Source organism: Mus pahari, chromosome 7 (assembly GCF_900095145.1).
Source record: "Mus pahari chromosome 7, PAHARI_EIJ_v1.1, whole genome shotgun sequence".
NCBI classification, from domain to species: Eukaryota; Metazoa; Chordata; class Mammalia; order Rodentia; family Muridae; genus Mus; species Mus pahari.
In genome coordinates this window covers 15,821,960-15,841,088 of record NC_034596.1, presented here as the reverse complement: position 1 = coordinate 15,841,088, position 19,129 = coordinate 15,821,960, and the positions used below count along the sequence as shown (strand labels likewise).

The following is a 19,129-nucleotide window of genomic DNA, read 5'->3' as shown; positions in this document are numbered from 1 at the left end:
ACATGGGGTGAGGGGCACATGGGGTGAGGGGCACATGAGGTGAGGGGTACATGGGGTGAGGGGCACATGGGGTGAGGAACACCTTGTATGTGCTGGGGATGGACTAATAGAACCTGCCTTAGGCACAGCTTCCTGCATTCAGTCATAAAGATGCTCAGCAACTGACAATGGGGGAGGGGTGCCGTACACACAGAATGAACTAAACCTTTCCCTCAGTACAAAGGGAAAAGGAGCAGAGCAGAGATGAAGCCTGAACACAGGGAAACCCCAAAGCACCTATCAGAGCATGCCACTCACATGCAATGCTCAGAAGCAGCCCTACAGCCATACAGTGGCTGGTGGGACGAGGAGAGAGGCGGCAGGGAGCTTCCTTTTTTTGTGTAGGACCTGAGAGTTAGACGGTGGTGACAACATGATTCTCGATACATGAGAAGCCACTAGATTGTATCCTTTAAAGGACAGAGTTTCTGACAAAGTTGTTTTTTAAACATTGAATTAAGGATCACATGATGCACTTATCTAGAAGACTCGACTCCACCATTCCTGCCTTTCAGATGGGGACATTCTCTGGGGGCTGGGGCCAGCTGAACTGTCCAGGTTCCCGTCCAGAAGTATGCTCCTCGTAGTGAGATCCAGTTAACATTTCTGGCAGGAGTCTTAGGGAGCATGTGCCAAGATTATCACGGAAACACTTTCTGCATTAGGTGCTTAGCTTCATGGAACTTATATTTGTATCAATCTTTATATCTTTTCATTTGTTTCCAAATTTTGGTATTAAATTGAGTTGGAGATAACAAGTTGGTTCTGGGAACCAACTTGCAGGAGCCATTCCTGCAAAGCTGAGCCAAGGAGGTCAGAAGGACCCAAGTACTGTCAAGGTCACACCCCACATCTGAGAAGACTGCCTACTAAATAGACCCGTCTCAAAAAACAAAATGGGGGGTGGGGAGATTAAACCCAATTCATGAAGTAAAAATGAAACATATCTCTGTTTTACATTTAAAAATATGAATGACATATTCATTATCGAGGCAAGAAGAATCAGAGCCCCTAGCATTGAGTTACAAGTGGTCATGACTGTGCTGCATAGGTGCTGGAAATCAGGCCCTCGGGAAGAATAGGACGGTTTTTTAATTGCCAAACCAACTCTGCAGCCCCACAAATGGCATATTAAATGACACAAAAACTCCTTAGTTTTCATTTTCCTTTAGCATTGGTTGGAAAACAAAAAAACAAAAAAACAAGGAGGAGAGCAATGTTACCACAGTTTCTTTTTCTGTCAGCTAAATGAGAAGCACATTTTTTTAAAGGTCTCCCATCTACTCTTTCCCAAGGAACCTGGCCTTGCATCTCAGCTACTGACTACAATTTGATGTATCATACTGCACTTGAATTCCAGAGTGTTTCCTAGAGTTTATGCCCAAAGACTGCAGTAACAAGATGCTGAGTGATGTTTTATGGTTAAAGCCTTTTCCTCTTACACCTTCCTACTGCTAAATTCAACCTCACAGGCCCCACAGACATGAGAGGCACCAGGCCAAGTTTACACCGGAGAATGGAGTTATCTCTTTGATCATGCACCTGGAAACGAGCACTTCTACAATCATGCTTTGTTGTTTTGGCCTGCCAAGAATCACAGATGGTTTAGTATGTTGTCCTTGGTTGTCAGCACACCAGTTGCTTCCGTTCTACTTGACTTCCTGCTAGCAAAGGGTATGTGAGTAAGTCTTCTGTACACTCTCTGTGCTTTCAGAATCAATTCTGAAGTTTATGTAAAACTAACGGTACTGTCACATACAAAAACACCCAGGGAAGGAAACTTCACAAAAACAAAGGAAGAATAAAACTATTAAGGAGTTTTATGACACTTTCTCAAAGTTGTACGTTTTAACAGTGCTATCCTAGGAAGGTCGAAAACTCTCTTGCCTTATTACCTCCAGGGGGGCATGCATGGGGACTAGGAAATCCTGAAGGAGACATTTCAAACCCAGCAAAAGACTTCCTACGTCCCCAAATACAGTCAAAGAAGAAATGGAAAACAAACAAACAAAATCCTCCAAACTAAAACAAAAGCCACCAATCTGGATTCAATCAGATAAAATGCCAACTTCCAAAGTGCTAGAGAGACTTCAATGCTCACATTTCCCTCTGAGGTCAACTAAGACTCTCACACCGACCATATCAAGGATCTGAAGATAGTAAATGTGTGTGCAAAGCTGTGAAAAGAGAAAAGTGTGTGTCCTAATAATCTTTTTTTAGTGATGTCTCAAGATAGAGTCCAAGCACCATGCAAAAAAACTAACCATTATCATGGCTATGAAGAAAGCTTTACATAAAAATAAATAAATAATCTCAGAATAAAAAGAAAGGAGAGGAAATGGAAGGAGGAAAGAAAGGAGGGTGGTGGGGAGGAAGGTGGGGAAGAAGATGGAAGAGGAAAAGCAGAGAGGGAGAGAGATCTTGGGCAGGAAAGGAACCATGCAATCTGGTAGGAAGCAGCTGTTCTGGGAGAAGCAAAGATTTAGTCCCACAGTGCTTAGCAACCAAAGCAAAGAAAGGGGACCAGTGGCCTGGTGGAAGGAAGCATACCAATAACTTAGGAGGAGAAACCCACTTCTGAACAGGACTGAAGCAGTCTATCACGGGTCCATCGGGGCCTTGCAGAATGTACCCTTTAAGAGAGGTTTACAAAAACTTTATCTGACTTGACTGTCATTTATGAAGACTGAAGCTAAGTAGTCTAAGTTACATGACTTAATGGCTAAGACTGCCTCTGGGATATTTACGGATGCACTGTGCAACATTCCAACATGGTTACTGCTAGCCACATATGGCTATTTAAAGAAAAATTAAAATGGAAACAAAATTTAAAAACTCAGTCCTTTAGGCATCCTGGTCACATCCCAGGTAACCCTGGGTATAGTAAGGACCAGGGCAGACCCCAATCTGCTCCTTGACTATGGACACAATGTGACCAGCCTATTGTCACAGCAATGGGTAAATAAGGAATTTGTCAGCAGATATAGCAAACTGTTGTACATCTACACAGTCAGTCTTGACATAACAGATAGAAATAAGCTAGTAAGTAGGCTGCAAGAAGGGATACGGGAACCTAAAATCAATCAAATGAGGAAAAGTCAGTCTGAAATGACTATGTAGTGGATAGAGCTGTATATCCTAGAAAAAAGGCAAGCCTATAAGACAAGTAGGAGGTCAGGATCTACTGAGGCCTGCAAGGCTGAGAGAGGGAGGAACAGGTTTTAATAGGACACCATCATGGTACACAGTGGTACAGTCATCTGTGAAAATTCACCAATGCACAACACCTTGAGTGGCCAACTAATGCAAGTCGTAGACTTAGGCTGATGACAAGTCAGTGTGGCTTCAGCAGGTGTAGAGATATGTCACCCTGTACAGATTACTGATAGGAAGGCAGGAAGGCATGAAAATGTCCTTCTCACTGTTCTGTTGTGAACTAGAAAGCCATCCAGAAACTGTAGTGATTAGCAGATGAATGACGGCATATAGTTATGGGCAGACATACAAGGAACAGACAGGCACACCGACCTTTCCTTCAGTTCCGACCAGTCACTTGATTCCCAGCTCCCAGCCAAGAAAACCACTGTGTTCCATAAGAAGGTAACAATATACTAAGCTGGGTGTGATGGTGTGCACCTCAAGTCACAGATACAGAGGAGGCTGACACAGGAGGATTGCTTCAGAGATGGAGTTTGAGATCACCCTAGGCAACACAATTGAGGCCTTATGTCAAGCAAAGCAAGTGGCCATGGAGTTCAATGTCAGTCAGCTTACATAACAAGACCCTTTGCCTTTAAAAAGTGAAATAAATATATTTAAAAGTAAATAAATAAATAAATAAATAAACATAAAAGAGCGAAGCCATACACAGCTTCTCCCTCACAGGGGATAATTCTGTGTTAAGGGGCCTAGAAGTTCAATTTGCGGAAGCACAGCCAACGAAAAGACAGACAGTAACATCCAATTGCTGTCTTCCTTTGCTCTGTGTAAGCCCAAATATCTCCACCTTTCAGCTACACGTCTGGCCCTTTGCCTTCTATTTTTAAGAAAAGAAAATACAGCTACTGGGATATTAATGAAAGAGAATGTGTCTTCATTTCAGTCTGACAGGCAATTCCAGCCACTGTGCAAACACTGTGCTTACCTCTGCCATCTGAGTGATGTCACTCACAGGAAACTGGCTTATAGGCTCACGTCCAAAGAAGAATGACAGAGGGATCAGCCAGGAAAGCCCCAAGATGGGAGAACAGAGCTCGTAGGTAAGGCTTGGGTCATCACCAGACTCAAACTAGTGTCAGACAGGAAGTCATTCATTTCAAGAACGAACATTAGATATGTGCTCACTTAAGAAAAAAACAAGAATCATTTGTTACATTAACATAATGTAACATATGCCATATGTGTATCAAAATATTTCCACATGTAAATGACATATTTTTAAACCAACCAGAACTGAAATCAATGTTTGAAAATGTGGCAGGATGCTCAGAAAATTACTTCCTGATTTATACACATTAATGCCTTAGGTATGTCTGCTATTTTTGTTGCCCAATAATCGTGATGGGAAGTGGAGAGGGTTTCCTCTGTTAAGAAAAATGTCACAGATACTGTTACTGCCCAAGAGTGTTTAGATTAGTATAGGAAGCTCCCATTTCCTCTTTGGAAAGTTGAAAACAGCACACACTGCCATCTAACACTGTGTGTTTCCTCTCACTTCATAGTTATAAACATAAATGAACAACAGTACCAAACAAGAGCATTGCCTTGGATAGCAAGCTCTCGCTTAAACTCATTTACAGATAAAATTCATTTCCAAAGAAATGCTGTGAGCTTGGGTTAGTAAACAAAGAAACAAACAAGAAGACTGAAGACTACTCCTCTCCTCGTGTTAGTTGAAAAGGTAGTGAAAACATTCAGAACTTGGATTCCGACTCCTTCACTTGCAAGTGTGTTGCTCATTAGCCTCACATTCGCCCCCTCTTAAGTCAGCATCCACAAGACACCCATCCTTCCAAATCTCCCCACAGACCCAGCTTCCCTCCATACCCTTCTTGGAGGAGAACATTACGCAGCACCCTTTGAAGACATCTGCACACTACCTGTCTCTAAAGTCAAATCTGAATTTAATCAGAGTACACCACGCTTTCACTCAAACCCCACTTCACTTTGTTCTGGCAGCTTCCATTTGTCTGTCCTCACACCAGGGAGCTCTTCTTACACACTCAATGATGGAAGATTTCTGCTTTAGTCCAGTTTGTTTGTGTTGCCTCACCTTACACATGCTGCCTTTAAGATCTCACTTTTCCTTACACCATGAAAACATGCTTTCTGAGAATGGTTATACCTGATAATTCCCGAACTTCTGAATTTCACCAATCCATAACTACCAGAAAAATTTCTCAATGAATACAAAGGCTTTACAGAACCTTACTGTCCCCTCTGTCATACATCCCATGTACACAGGTGTCTCAAAGGCTCTTGGACTTCATTAGCTGAACAAAGTCTTCTGCTGTTTTTTACAGATGTGGTCTTCCTTGCCCATTCTAAATTTTCTAGCTGTATCTATAAATTTCCCTGCTTTTTGTATTTTGGTCACTATATTTAATGTTTCTTAGCTGCAATTTCATTGTTTTAAACTCTTACACAGACAGCAGGTTTTAAATTCAAGTGAATATAATCAAATGGAACAGAAAATTAACTTAAAATGTCATGGGCAATGTGGTAGAGTATGCCTGTACTCTCAACACTTGGAAGGTGAAGGTGGAGGCAAGAGGCTCTAGAGCCAGGGTATGTGGTAAGACCCTGTCTCTCTCACAAAGAAAAATCTGGGAGCACAGACCTATTGTATAATGAGAACTCTAGAATTTTGGTTTCTTTAAAAAAACAAAACCCACAGAAATATAGTAAGAATGCGTTCTTTTAACCCCAGGAGTGAGGATAGAAGGCTGCTTTGCAGCAGCTATGACTTGCCTCCTGCTCTAGCAGAGGTATGGTTTTGCCGACAGTTTCTGTGATTGTGTGACATTTGGAATTCTGGGGAAATTTCAGAGGGTATATAAATGCTAGAGCCCCAATCGGTGGGGTTGGTGACTGCTGGTTGTTTCGGGAGATTGGTGGCAGTTAGTTAGTAGTCATCCTCAAAGAAGAAACATGAAGAAATTAGATTCAGAGCTTTCTCACTATGTCTCTCTCTATCCTTTCTCTCCTATTCAGTGATAGGGGTAAAACCAAGGATGGGGGGTGGGGGTGGGAGGGGATAAAGGATGGGAAAAAGAAGAACCCACAAAATAGTAAAGACCAGTTATAAGCAAAGAAGAAACAAGAAAATAGAAATTAGATTCAGAGATTTCTATCTTCCTCTCTTCTCCATATCCTTCTTTCGCTCCTATCTAGTGATAGGAGGTGAAATGGGGAGGAGAGAAAAAGGGTGGAAAAAAGAACCTACAAAGTATCCAAGACCAGCAACAATATAGTGCCAGCCACTTGGCTGACCTAGGCAGGAGGAATCTTGAGATTAAGCCCAGCCTGAACCACAGAGCAAGCCTGATTGCTAGACTGCAGAGCTAAACTGGACACTTAGTAGGAATTTATCTCAAAGTGAAGTGTGAAAAGGACTGGAGCTGCAGCTTAGAGGTAGCAGGCTCCTGGGCATGCATGAGAGCCCTGCATCCATCCCCAGTCCTACAACCAAACCAAACCAAAGGTTAAAAACCCTTTGGAGCAACACTACACACGCAGGTGTTGTGCACCCAGTGATGAGCCATGCCCAGAAGCCCTCCCAATGTGCTGTCACTGTGAAAATGTGGGGAAACCTCAGCATTTGTCCTGGGGCTGCTGCTCATCAACCACAGAGCACCACAGAAAGAACTGCATGGCTGCAACTACAAGCTCCCAAGAATGATGCATCACTAGCTCTGTCCTAGATGCAGAAGGGAAGGGACCTGGCAATCAGAGCTGATGGAAAGAAGAGCCCACCACTCTCTGCTGAAAAAGTTCTCCCAGTTCAAGATTAGTCCAAGACAGGTACCCGGGGAGCAGCAAAAGACAAGCCCTAAGTGAAAACGCTCGCAAGGTGTGCACATGCTCTGGCTCCCCGTCTCACCCTGACCAGGAAACGGGCTTGGGAAAGCAGTGAGTCAGTGGCAAGGCCAGTACTTACCCAGCTCTACCTACTCTGAAACCTAAGCTCCTTCCTTCCCTTGGGCGATACAGACAGAGCAAGGAGAGAAACCCTAGATCCAGCTTTGCTAACGAACGGTTATCTGACCTTGAACAAATAATCCGATGCCTCAGCTATAAATCAAGGTGATGGCTTAGCCGACCTCAAAGATTCCTTCCTGCTCTCTGTTCTGGGCTTCAAAAGCTTCCTCCTCCCTTCAAAGCACACTCAACATGCCTGTAGTAAGGAGGGCACTCAGCAGAAACTTGTCTTGCTTGTGTTCTGTCTTGTATATCCTCTGTTTGCTGGCAGAGTCCCTCCAGGATAGAGTTGCTTTTTTTTTTTTTCCTTTTTCTTTTTTGGCCTATAGCACTACTTCCCCCAAACCAAAGGAATATGTTGCTACTAGTCCTATAAAATAGAGATTTCTAACACAACTACTTGTTATTGTATCCAACAGTTCTCAGATTCAATCAGCCTTTTATAGGAAAATGGCATCAATCATTTCCAAAATTTACATGCTCACTACAGTAACAACAATTCAGCACATGGTACTGTGCCAATAGATAGCTGATCTAGGGAGCTCTCTGGAGTATCAAGTTAGTGCTCAAGATGAGCCCTGCACTGAAACAACTCCACAGGGCCCATCCAGCAGGGGACTCAACAGAACTTCCAGAAACTCCAGTGAATAGCACAGGTTCATACATGAAGAAAAGCAAAGACCCTGTCTGGCCTTTCACACATGTACCGCAGCAGCAATTATGCCCTACACACAAAGCAACTTTTGCAGAAATGTCAATAAAAATATAGCAAAAGCTCTATATCCTTGGCTTTCATCTCTTCTCATAGTTTTCCAGGAAAAGGATGAAACTAATCTGTTCTATATTTAGAATCACCATCAGATCTTTGGAATAAAGTCCTAGCTGTAGAAACCTGTCAGCATTCCTAAACAAAGGTGCTGTGTCACATCAAGCTGCTCTGTGCTGGTTGATCAGAATGTGCCTCCAGAGCAAAGGAGCCCAGGCTGAGCAGATCACCGGAACAGGCCCCACGTCTGTATTTTAATATGGAAGACGAAGAAAACTGCAAAATGTCAATCTGGCCTGAAGATGGCTATTGAACTGCAAACCATCCTTGTCAAAATATATGTCTCATATGTATTTGTTCACTGATTTTCAACACAGATAGATCTAAAGTAAGACAAAATTGCTTTGGGTGCTGGGGAAAAGCAACAACTTCCCTTCAACCCATGATTTATGTGGGTGTGGGGAGGGGGGATACACAGAGATGCAGGAGGCAAGCACAGTGGGGAGAGGGCTCTCGGCTTTCTCTGCAGCACAGCACGCAGTGTGCAGCTGGAGCATACTGCTTTCTAATAAAGCCTTGCTTACAAAACAGGTAGCTGGTCCTCTCCAGGCCCCTGGTCTACATACGGTACAGCATCAAGACTGTCTGACTCTGGTGTGATGGGATCTGACACAGGTAGCCAGGAGCAGCCCAAAACGAATGCCAAAAGCTGTGTGGTGGTCAGTTAGACACACACACTTCTGAAAAAGCTTCCTCTGTGCCTCTGTACATCTCCACTCAATGTAACTTTATTCCACATGAACTTCTACCTTTCTATATTTCTCTTAGGATCTGGTTATGAAATACGCCTGCTTCCCTCGCTTAATTAATAGGTTGGTTGTTAACCCCCCCCCCAAAAAAAAAAATCCCACAATTTTTTTTTTTTTGGTACTATGTGCAAGAGTCAAACTCACAGATTTTTTTTTTTTAAAAAAAATGTTATCCTTTAACAGTTTTGGATGTCTCTTGGCCCCATAGACAGACATGAGTAGACTTTCCTTGTCCAGGCTTCATGTGCTCTGGCTCCCACAGGTGAAGCCAAGAAGCAGCAGAATTCGGCTCTTTTGTTTTAACTGTTGTTTCTCTGTTTAGACAGCTGGGAATGTACCACAATGGCAGAGTGCTTGGCTAGCATGCACAGGCCCTAGGTATAATCCCTGGGTGTCCTGGTTTGCTCTCTACTGCTGTGATAAACACTGAAAGCAATTTGGGGAGGAAAGGATTTACTGGGCTTACATGTCCCAAGCCCAGTCCATTGCTGAATGAAGTTAGGGCAGGAGCCATGGAGAACTGCTGTTTACTGACTTGTTCCTCATGGCTTGCTCATCTGACCTTCTTCCTTTCTTCACACCCTGCCCTCATCTTTCCTTCTTCCTTTCCTTTGGGGCAGGGTTTCACTATGTATCACTGGTTAGCTTAAAACTGAACAAGATTAGCTTTCAACTCAAAGAGATCAATCTGCCTGCTTCTTCCTCCTAAGTGCTGGGATTAAAGACATGTGTCACCACGCCTTGCTTTCTGACACCACCCAGGACCACCTGCCTAGGTCACCACTGCCCAGAGTGGGTTGGACCCTCCCACATCACACATTAATCAGTAATCAAGAAAATGCTCACAATCTTGCCTATGGCATCCCAATAAAGGAAATTAATACCTCAATCAAGGCTCCCGCTTCCCAGATCACTCTAGCTTGTGTCAAGCTAACAAAAACCAACCAGCATACCAGTAGCCACCACCTGCCTAAAAAACCAAATTCCTCTCTAATATTTCATTTTGGTTAATATGTGGCTGACTTAGCTAGCAATGTGGTCTGACCATTTGGTGACCCCTATAAGTAGAAATGGTTTTTACCAAGATCTGTTTTCAGCAGGGTAAGAGGAGACAGAGAATCTGGCCTCTAGCCTTTTCTGTCTACCTTAAAGAACATCTTAAACTGTGTGAGCAGTTAGGACATTATTCTGGGCAAATGGATAGGTTTCTGGACCAGTTTTAAGCAGAAGATTACAGGACTGATTTATACTTGTTCTGTTTGTATTTTTACTGTTTAAGTCAATCTAGATGTTGTAAGAAAAACAGACTGCAAAGCCAGCTAAGGGAGTGCACAATACCATCCCAGAACACTGGAGGCCAAGGTAGTAACAACTGCCTGGATCGCACAGGAAGACCCTAGCTAAACAAAAAAGCAAACATACCAAAACAACAACACCATCATCATCATCATCATCAACAACAACAACAACAACAACAACAAAACCCCAACCCAACACCACCACAAAAGGCAGACGGAAAGAGGGACAAAAGTAAAAGGAGAAACCTGGGTTAAGATGACAAGGCAAGCCGGCAAAGGACTACTGCTGTGGTTCTATGCAGTTGAGACATCCAAGTGGAAGAGCTGAGGAGACCAGAGGAGACATACATCAGATGAGGAGAAGGCTGGAGAGGAATCTGGTAGCTGGTCAGAAAGCATGGGGCAGCGAGCAGCCAGGGAGTGAATTCAGACAGAAAGGCAGGCTCTGAGCCAAGTGCTCCTAGCCTTTAGAGGGAGGGAATAGAGTCAAGCCCAGGCCCTGGGACACATCCATGGGAGAGAAGAGCCAGCAGAGAATGAAAGGGCTAAACAGGGGAATGTAGTGTTACATACAACAAAAAGCTGCACAGAGTCACGGTCACCATGGAAGACAACTGATGTGCACGTGACATGCACATCAAAGGCGAGGGAATTTGACTGCCTGTACACCCGGCTGACCAGGAAGAGCAGAGCCTGGACCCTGGCCACCCTTGCCCTGCTACTGTTGTTTCCAGGCATTTACGATACAGACCCAGGTTTGTGCTGTGATCACAGACAAAGATCAAGCCTCAGGCCTTCAAAAGTTGAGAGTGGAGATGCTGCTTTTAAAGTACTTGCATACTACCTATAAGAGGGGTAGGGTTAATATTCGAATACGACAGAGACTGAGACAAGGCTCTGCTGCTGAGCATCCAGTCTCCTCTATGTACCAAGTCAGTTTCACTCAAGTTCAAATGCCATTTCTTACCAGAAGTACTAGTGCAGGTTAGAGAACAATCTTTGGGTTAGTTTTGTTTTTAAGAGTTGCATGTTTTCTTACTACTAGTGATTGTGTGTGTGTGCATGTGTGTGAGTATACAGCCATATAAAGGACAGAGGGCAGTGCAGATATGCACTTGTTGCTCTCCACATTGCTTTTTGAGTCTCTCACTGAACCTGGAGCTTTAGTTTCTGGCTGGACTGGCTGGCCACAGGTTCTTAGAACCTGTCTGTCTCTGCACCCAGCACTGGGATTATAGGGACACACCACTGCACCTGGCATTTATATGGATGCTAAGGATCCGAATTTTGGTCCTCAGACTTGCACAGCAAGCATCTGCCAACCGAATCATCTCCCTAGCACCCCTACCCCATCCTTCATGCTTTTAATCTGCCCTATTTGTAGGGACCAGGTATTCCAAAACTACCTTCCAATTTTTAAATTAAATAATAAATGTTAAAATATTTAATCAGTATATTCTGATGATTTATAATAAGCAATCAAAAATACAGAAAATATAGAATATGTTTTTTTCTAATAAACTATTTTGAAATAAAATAACTGCCAGGATTGAAAGGGATGTTAAATGACATTTCATATAATCTTTATAGCAGCTTAAATTTACATTTCAAACAAAATTGAAAATATATACCTCTAAGTAACTCAGTTATTTTGTTTTCTAAATCAAACAGCTTTCAAAACAATAATACATTTTCCTCTGATAAGCATGCACATCCATTATGGAACATGCAGGCAACTCTGGATGCAGGGGCTTCTGGCTGTGGAGCCTAGGAACTTACAGGAGCTTGCTATACACAGAACCTTGAGCATCAGGAGCATTCCCATTGGAGTATCAACTTCCTGGCTGGATTCCCTCAGGAGTCTGCAGGTGTCAAAGGTGTTCACTATGCAGAACTAAACTGAAATTGAGTCAGAGTTGTTCTTGTCCTGTGTTACTAATTTACTGATACATTAGATGCTGAAGCAACTGAGGAAACAAAAGCAACTCCCTTGAGAGAGAACAAAGGACAGGACTGGGAAAGTGGGATGAGGATGAGGGTAAACTCACTTGGTCTCCCTAGCATATGTAAGGGGCGGGGCACTAAAGTCAGGAGCTGTGTTAGTCTCCAGAGAGTCCAAGTATTCAGGAAAGATGATATCGGCTAGAAGGGCAATCTCGTACAAGCTAAGAGAACACCATGCTGCCTTTTCTGTAGCACAGCCTGCAGGGATGTGTGGGACGGCTGTACTGATTTATAAGATGTTCGTACAAATCACAGGTCAGACCTCCTAAACTTGGCACAAGTCATGTATTAAACACACAGTTCTCTGGCTCTATAGGTCTTAAACAAGCTAAATGCAGCTCCTTGCTCCTTAAGTTTGATATTAATCTTCCGGTAAATGGCAAGCTTTCAGCCCTGGGGCTTGCTCTTTGCTTTGAAGGAGCAGTAAAAAGAGCAGGTGCCAAGTGAAGACAAATGGTGCTGCAGAATATGATTTGGTGCAAGAGTGGCGGCAGACCGTGGGGTCAGGAAGGAGAGCAGAGGCCAAGCTGCAGCTCAGCACTCGGCCTAGCAAGACCTGTGCACACTGGTCCCTCATGTGCAAGCACCTGGGAGAGAGCTTTGGGCCCATTTCATATCTGCCTGTCAAATCTCAGCTACCAAGCTGGAACTCAGGGGCCTTGTGAGGCAGGCTTGTGAATCAAGAGCACCTTCTCATCACCTAGCCACCATAGCTCCTCTTGCTCTTGCTGTTCAAAGTCCTCATTCCTTGGAACAATAGCAAACCCCTACTGTCGGCTGGGGTACAGTTTGGGGGCAAAGTGCTTGGCCAGGACAAGGTGCAAAGCCCTGGTGTGATGCCCAGTGCAAGAAAGGACAGGAAAGAAGCACACAACCTCAAGACAGAACCAAAGAATTACATGGGGAAGGTCTCCTCACATGCCCAGCAGTAAAATACAACAGAGAAACCAAGCAAAGTGGCACACACACCTGCAATCCTAGGGAGAGGCAGGTGGTGGTGGTGGTGGTGGTGGTGGTGGTGGTGGTGGTGGTGGTGACTCACACCTTTAATCCCAGGCCTGGGGTGAGGGGTGGCAGAGGCAGGCAGATCTCTGTGAATTCGAGGCCAGTGCAAGTTCCAGGACAGCCAAGGTTACACACAGTGAAACCCTGTCTTAAAACTACCACCACCACCCCCCTAAAGAAAAGAAAAAAGAAGGAAGGGAAGAAAGGAAAGGACAGGAGAGGGGAGAGAGGAGAGGGGAGAGGGGAGAGGGGAGAGGGGAGGAGGCTAAGGCAGGAAGACTAAGAGCTTGATGCAAGCATAGGCTACATAGCTCAGGTTCTAGGCCAACCTGGCCAGGCAGTGAGATCCCATCTCAAAAAAGAAAAAAGAAGCAATATAGTGGAAATGACTGCTATGTAGCCAAGGCTGTATTACTGCCTTTGCTCCCGAATTCTGTAGTCATGGGTATACCCAATGTGTCTGGCTATTTTAGATGATTTTTTCCTTCTAGTGTTAGGTATTGAACCCAGTGCCTGTGAATACTACCTTTAGGTGACTTACTATGTTGGAGTTACTATACCTAAGATCAATTCTATAGAATCTGATACAATTTGCTTATAGAACACCACGTCTCAGAGAAGCCCTGTCTCGAAAAACCAAAAAAAACAAAACAAAACAAAACAAAAAAAAACCCACCACGTTTCCCACTCACGGTAGAGCACACTTGTTATCCCACCACCTTGCAGGCAAAGCCAAGATCAGGAGTCATCCTTGACTACATAGCAGATCCCTGGCCAACCTGGGCTGCATGAGACCCAGTCACACACACAAAAAAAGCAAAACTGAAAATTAAAAAAATCAAATCAAATCCACATATTTAGTAATGTAACAATAAAGATAATGTTTCCAAATATGAATAGCATCTTTGGGGCAGAGTATGTATTTTTCCCCTTGTATTTTGTAATACTGAAAATAAGAACATGGATATATTATTTGTGTAATTAAAACATTTGTGCCATTTCTACAAAAGGTCATTTCACAATGTAAAAAACATCAAAAGGAAAATATTTGTATTTTTCACCCACCTCTTCCTGGACGGAAATGACATCAGCATGTGCGCATGTGCCCTGGCAGAACCTGGAGTCACCCTTGTTTCTTTCCTCTTCCTCACAACCCATATTTAAACTTATTACCAAGTCTATCTTCCTACCCACACCTGCCTCCTCTTTGCCACATGGCACATGGGTTCTGGGCCTATATTGTCCTCTCTGATACTGCCCTGCACTCTGGAGCCTCCCTCTCCTACATGCCAGTGGCACTGGCGTGTAGCTGTTCAGAAGTACAGTAAATATGCCTGGGGAGAAGGAAGTGACCACCCTTGACAGGAAGGTTCGAGCGAGAGGAACATTTTCTTATGGTCCACCAGCATCTCCACAGGTGGACATTAATTCCGAGTCAGATCTGTTTCTTTATCAACAGTCCTAGGACCTACCGAAGTCCTGATGTTGAAAAGTATAGCTCAGCACTGCCTTCCCTCGAGGAGACTGCCTCAGCCTGTTTTAGCTGTTTCCAGCTTAGATCCTATGCCATTCTCTTTGTAGAGACAAACAACCTTTCCAAAGGGCAGCCCTGGCTTCCTTACTTTGCTGCTCATGCTGGGCCAGGCTCTCCATGCCTCCCTAGCACACACACTTCCAGACCCTTCCTAATCGGCACTTGCTCTGTTCCATGAGATCCTCTCCCTGAGCTCTCCACAGGCACTGTCCTGCTGCTGAGATGCTAGTCCCATTCTGTGGCTCACCCAATCCCTCCATCTAGTGTAGAGACTCAAGCTCCAGTCTTTCCCTGAAGTCACTCTGGGTAGTTTACTGAGTTTCTCACAGGCATCTAGCCCACTCTGGGGGGAGGGTCTCTTCTCCCAGGCACTCTCAAAGAGTCCTCCTCCTACAGTTCATGGTACAGACCTGAAACCACCTTTCTTCCTGTTTTAACCCTGAGGATGAAGCAATGTCAATATACTATGTACTGTGTGCTGCAGGCATCCAGCATGGTGCCTGACACACAATTGCTGCAACAAACAAATACCCATAAAGCCACGGAACCATGGGAAGATGGGTGAAACGGCATGTGTGAGGCTGGGAAGAGGAGCATATGACAACAGAGGAGATGAGCAGCTTCCTGTCTGAACAGCCTTCAGTTTACTATCACTCAGAACAAAGACTGCAGAGTGCTGCAGCATCAGCCTCCTAAGACAACAGAAACTCAGTAGCAGGTGGAGGCTGGTGAAAACCAACCCACAGACAGCTGAACTACTCCAACCAAGACTTCCATGATGGGAGGCCAGCAGCAGTGAGAGCCCACTGCTCTCAAGTCTCCCTACTGGTAACACCCGTCACTTGTGCCAGCTCTACATAAAGGCTGCTTTACTGACCAGGAGAACACATCCCTGTTTCTGTCCTTCTATAGACCAAAAGGTAAAGCATGGAAGCTCCTGGTGTAGAAGAACAATTCTTTAAGAATGACAATATGATAATCTAAACTATATGTCATCACTGATAATCCTGATGATCCGGCTTCTTGAGTGTGCAACTTATTTCTAAAACATGCAAACTACAGTGAGGTAACTAGAAGAACACTAGACCAGCAAGCTCTCAACCTGTGGGTCTCAGCTCCTTTGGGGGTCACATATCAGATATTTACATTACATAAATATCAGATATTTGTATTACGATAACAGTAGCAAAATTATAGTTATGTGAAGTAGCAACAAAAATAATTTTATGGTTGGGGGATCACAACATAAGCAACTGTATTAAAGGGTCGCAGCATTAGGAAGGTTGAGAATCACCGTTCTAGACTCTTAGTTTTGATTTAGATTTCTGCTTAGTCGATAGTTTTAAGTTCTAGATTCTGAAATATTTCCCAGCAAAACAAACAACAAAGCATATCTGAAGACTACTAGATTTCAAGCCTATGCTAAACAGCACAAACAACTGGCCAACAGAATACTGAGACATTACTCTACCGGGCCACAGAGCACACTATATCCATAGTGAATCTACAGTGCAGCAAAGCCACACAGAGCCCAGAGGCTGTCAACATTACAAGTTCAAACACAAAACTTGCTGTGCTCTTCTTACCGGAATGTAGTAAATGCCCATCTTGGGGGATTCGTTGGCAGTAAGAAGCATTCCTAAAAATAAACACAATGAACACATTAAACAAGTGCTGAGATGTACTCATTTCTACAAAGTGTAAAATGCTTGAGCTACCCTTTACCCCGTCGTGCCTTTTAGGCAAGAGACCTCAGTTGCAGGAGCTGCTGAGTCCCTGTCTGTGAACTACCCGGGCTTGATGAGCTAAAGGCATGAGCAGGCTCCGGAGAGGCACTTATACACTAGGTCTGGGGAGTTTCCAGCTTCATATAAGATGTACAGTATGAGAATAATAATGGAGAGAAAGGCTCCCCTCCTGGAATCAGGAGTCAAGGAACCAAAAGGTCCAGCATCAGAATTTCTGCATTAAACTTCACAGCTGACTGCAGACTGAAATGATTATAGGAGTATAATATAGAACTTCCCCCAAAGACCCACATGTCAGGGTCTAAGAGATGCTTCTGTGGCTAAAAGCACACTTATTGGTCTTGTGAGGAGCCAGGTTCAGTTCCTGGCACACACCTGATGGGTCACAATGATCTGTAACTCCAGCTCCAGGGAAACTGATGCCCTCTCTTGACCACTGTAGGCACCAAAAGTACATGTTGTTCACATAGATACATTTTGGCAAAACAGTCACACACATAAAATATTTTTAAGACCCATATGTCACTAAATAGCCCTTAGAGTGCCATGATCACTTTAGGGAGTATTAAAAGAATGATCCACTAGAGAAATTAATTTTAGTTAACTTTAGTTAACTAAAAAGAGAAATTAATGTTAGCCTCCGTGGCATCTACATTTCAAAAAGTAAACCAGGCTAAAGGGTGACTCTGTCATTCAACAAAGGAGTTGTTATAACACAGAAACCTAGAAATCCATAATGTATTGGCATTTAGCTACTTCAATATCAAGTATTAGATGGTTCAGTGCAAGTATCCCCAAGTTTTCTGAAGCACCTTCAAGGTGGCAAGATATTCTACAGCCAACCCTCTCATGACTACACACAAAATCAGCTGACATGTCCCCAGCCCTTTACAAGGAAATGCAGGGTCCTTTATAAGCTTGTACATGATCTCAGCAAGCATGGCACCCTTCAAAAGAAACATCACCAGCCCCATATCATATGGAGAATAAAAACTCCACTCAAAACAGATAAAATGAAAAGGCTTCTTATGTTATCAAATAAACCATTAAGTAGTCTAAATACCACCCAACAAAATGAAAAAGAATTCCACCATCTACATGGGGTCTACTGGCTCACCTTCTTACTGCTTCTAACGTAATGTCAAACAAATAGCAAAGGTGATCCCAAGAATAGCACAAAGGTCACTTAACACTTAAGACCATGGAGTTAACGTAGGCATTTTCTCTAATGAGCAGTAGTGGCTTTTGAGGAAACTGGCAGCATTACGAAAAACAAAGTAGCATTTTCTCAAGATGCTACTGCTTATTGTTCCTAAGAGAAAAAAACTTTTCAGACAAGGAAAGCAGCCCAGCAACTAGAGTCCAAGGCACTATCCTCCAGTGTCAGTGGTGACAGAGATCTGATACAGCAGTGCCCTCCTGGGACACATGCCCACATCAGAACTCATCTGGGTGTATGTCATGAAAAGGCTCACCAACACTCACAACACAAAACCAGAAACAGTGTTTATGGCAGGTTTGCTCAGGGGGAGCTCCCTGAGCCATCTGCAATCCACTACCAAGCTGGGAGATAAAAGCACAGAAAGAAAGGAACTTAAAGCTTATAGGCAGCAGCTCAACACAGCAGTGTCAAGAAAGGATAGAACAAAACCACAGGCAGCGTTACACTTTGCTAGGTATTCATCTTGACTGTAGTGTACAAGAGTATCAATCTGCAAAGGATCAGAAGGCTAAAAGCACAGGGATAAAAAGGAAGGCAAGAGGCAGGTGGCTGGCCAACCATGTTTGAAAAGCACCACACTAAAACACACAGCTTCAATAGCACTCTCAATGGCTCAAGGCAGGCATTTTGGAAAGAGGGGCAGCAGGGACACATGTGTCTCATCTTCAGCTTCTCACTGACATGTGAAGAGACTCCACTTTGTGAGTGCTATGTGCAAATGCCCCATGGTTGTTTCTCATGCCACCTTGTTGGAGAATGCTGATGGGGACAAGAGCTATAACATTTTCTATAGTCCTACTGGTCTATTGCAGCTCTCTGTATGGTGGGTGAGAAAGCTAAGGGCATAATTAAGCCTGAAGCAGGTCTTTCTTAAGTCCAAAGCCCACCTTCTTCCCTTCTGCCAATGGCTCTGGACCTCTGAACCTGCTTTAACAGGCTGGAGTGGGACTCATACATGTGTAATCTTTACATGCTTCCTGTGTCATCATGCCATGCACACTGGGTCCCAGAGCTGTACTGCCTGACAGTGCCCTGACCTGCAGAATGGCTGCTCCATGTACAGAAGCTGTGCAAAGAGCTGTGTGAGCAGTCAGGTAAGGGCCAGGAAGGCAAAATAATTTCTCAATATTCTGAGCTGCCTTGCAAGTACAAAGAAACAAGTGCCATGATTAGGTCTGAATTATTCCAAAATGAGTGTGTGAAAAAGAATGAGGTTTTACCTTCTCTAAACTAAGGTTAAGCACACAGTGATGAAGACAAAGCACAGAGTGGAGGGAAAGTGGGTACGGTAAAGCCAGTGCAGAGCACAACCTCTGAGCACAGCAAGGAGCCCAAGCCAACCGGCGAGGCCAGCACACATTGTCTTTCGAAACAATTATTGGATTGCCTGGCATAGTTCTCTAAGTCATTTGACAGAAAAAGCCATTCCTTGTCCAAACTACATATGGTAAAAGATTCCTGAACACATTGAGCCAACTTTACCCTCCCCACATGGATGATCTGC

General features: G+C 43.9%; 1 protein-coding gene across 1 annotated transcript in view; it reads right to left on the bottom strand.

The window, feature by feature from the left end:
* Window positions 1-19,129, bottom strand: part of Nol10 (nucleolar protein 10) — an 84,621-nt gene that overhangs the window by 35,894 nt on the left and 29,598 nt on the right. Inside the window, exon 13 of the mRNA XM_029540909.1 lies at window positions 16,224-16,294. Coding sequence (XP_029396769.1) covers window positions 16,224-16,294 — 71 coding nt within the window. The remainder of the gene's footprint in view (window positions 1-16,223; window positions 16,295-19,129) is intronic.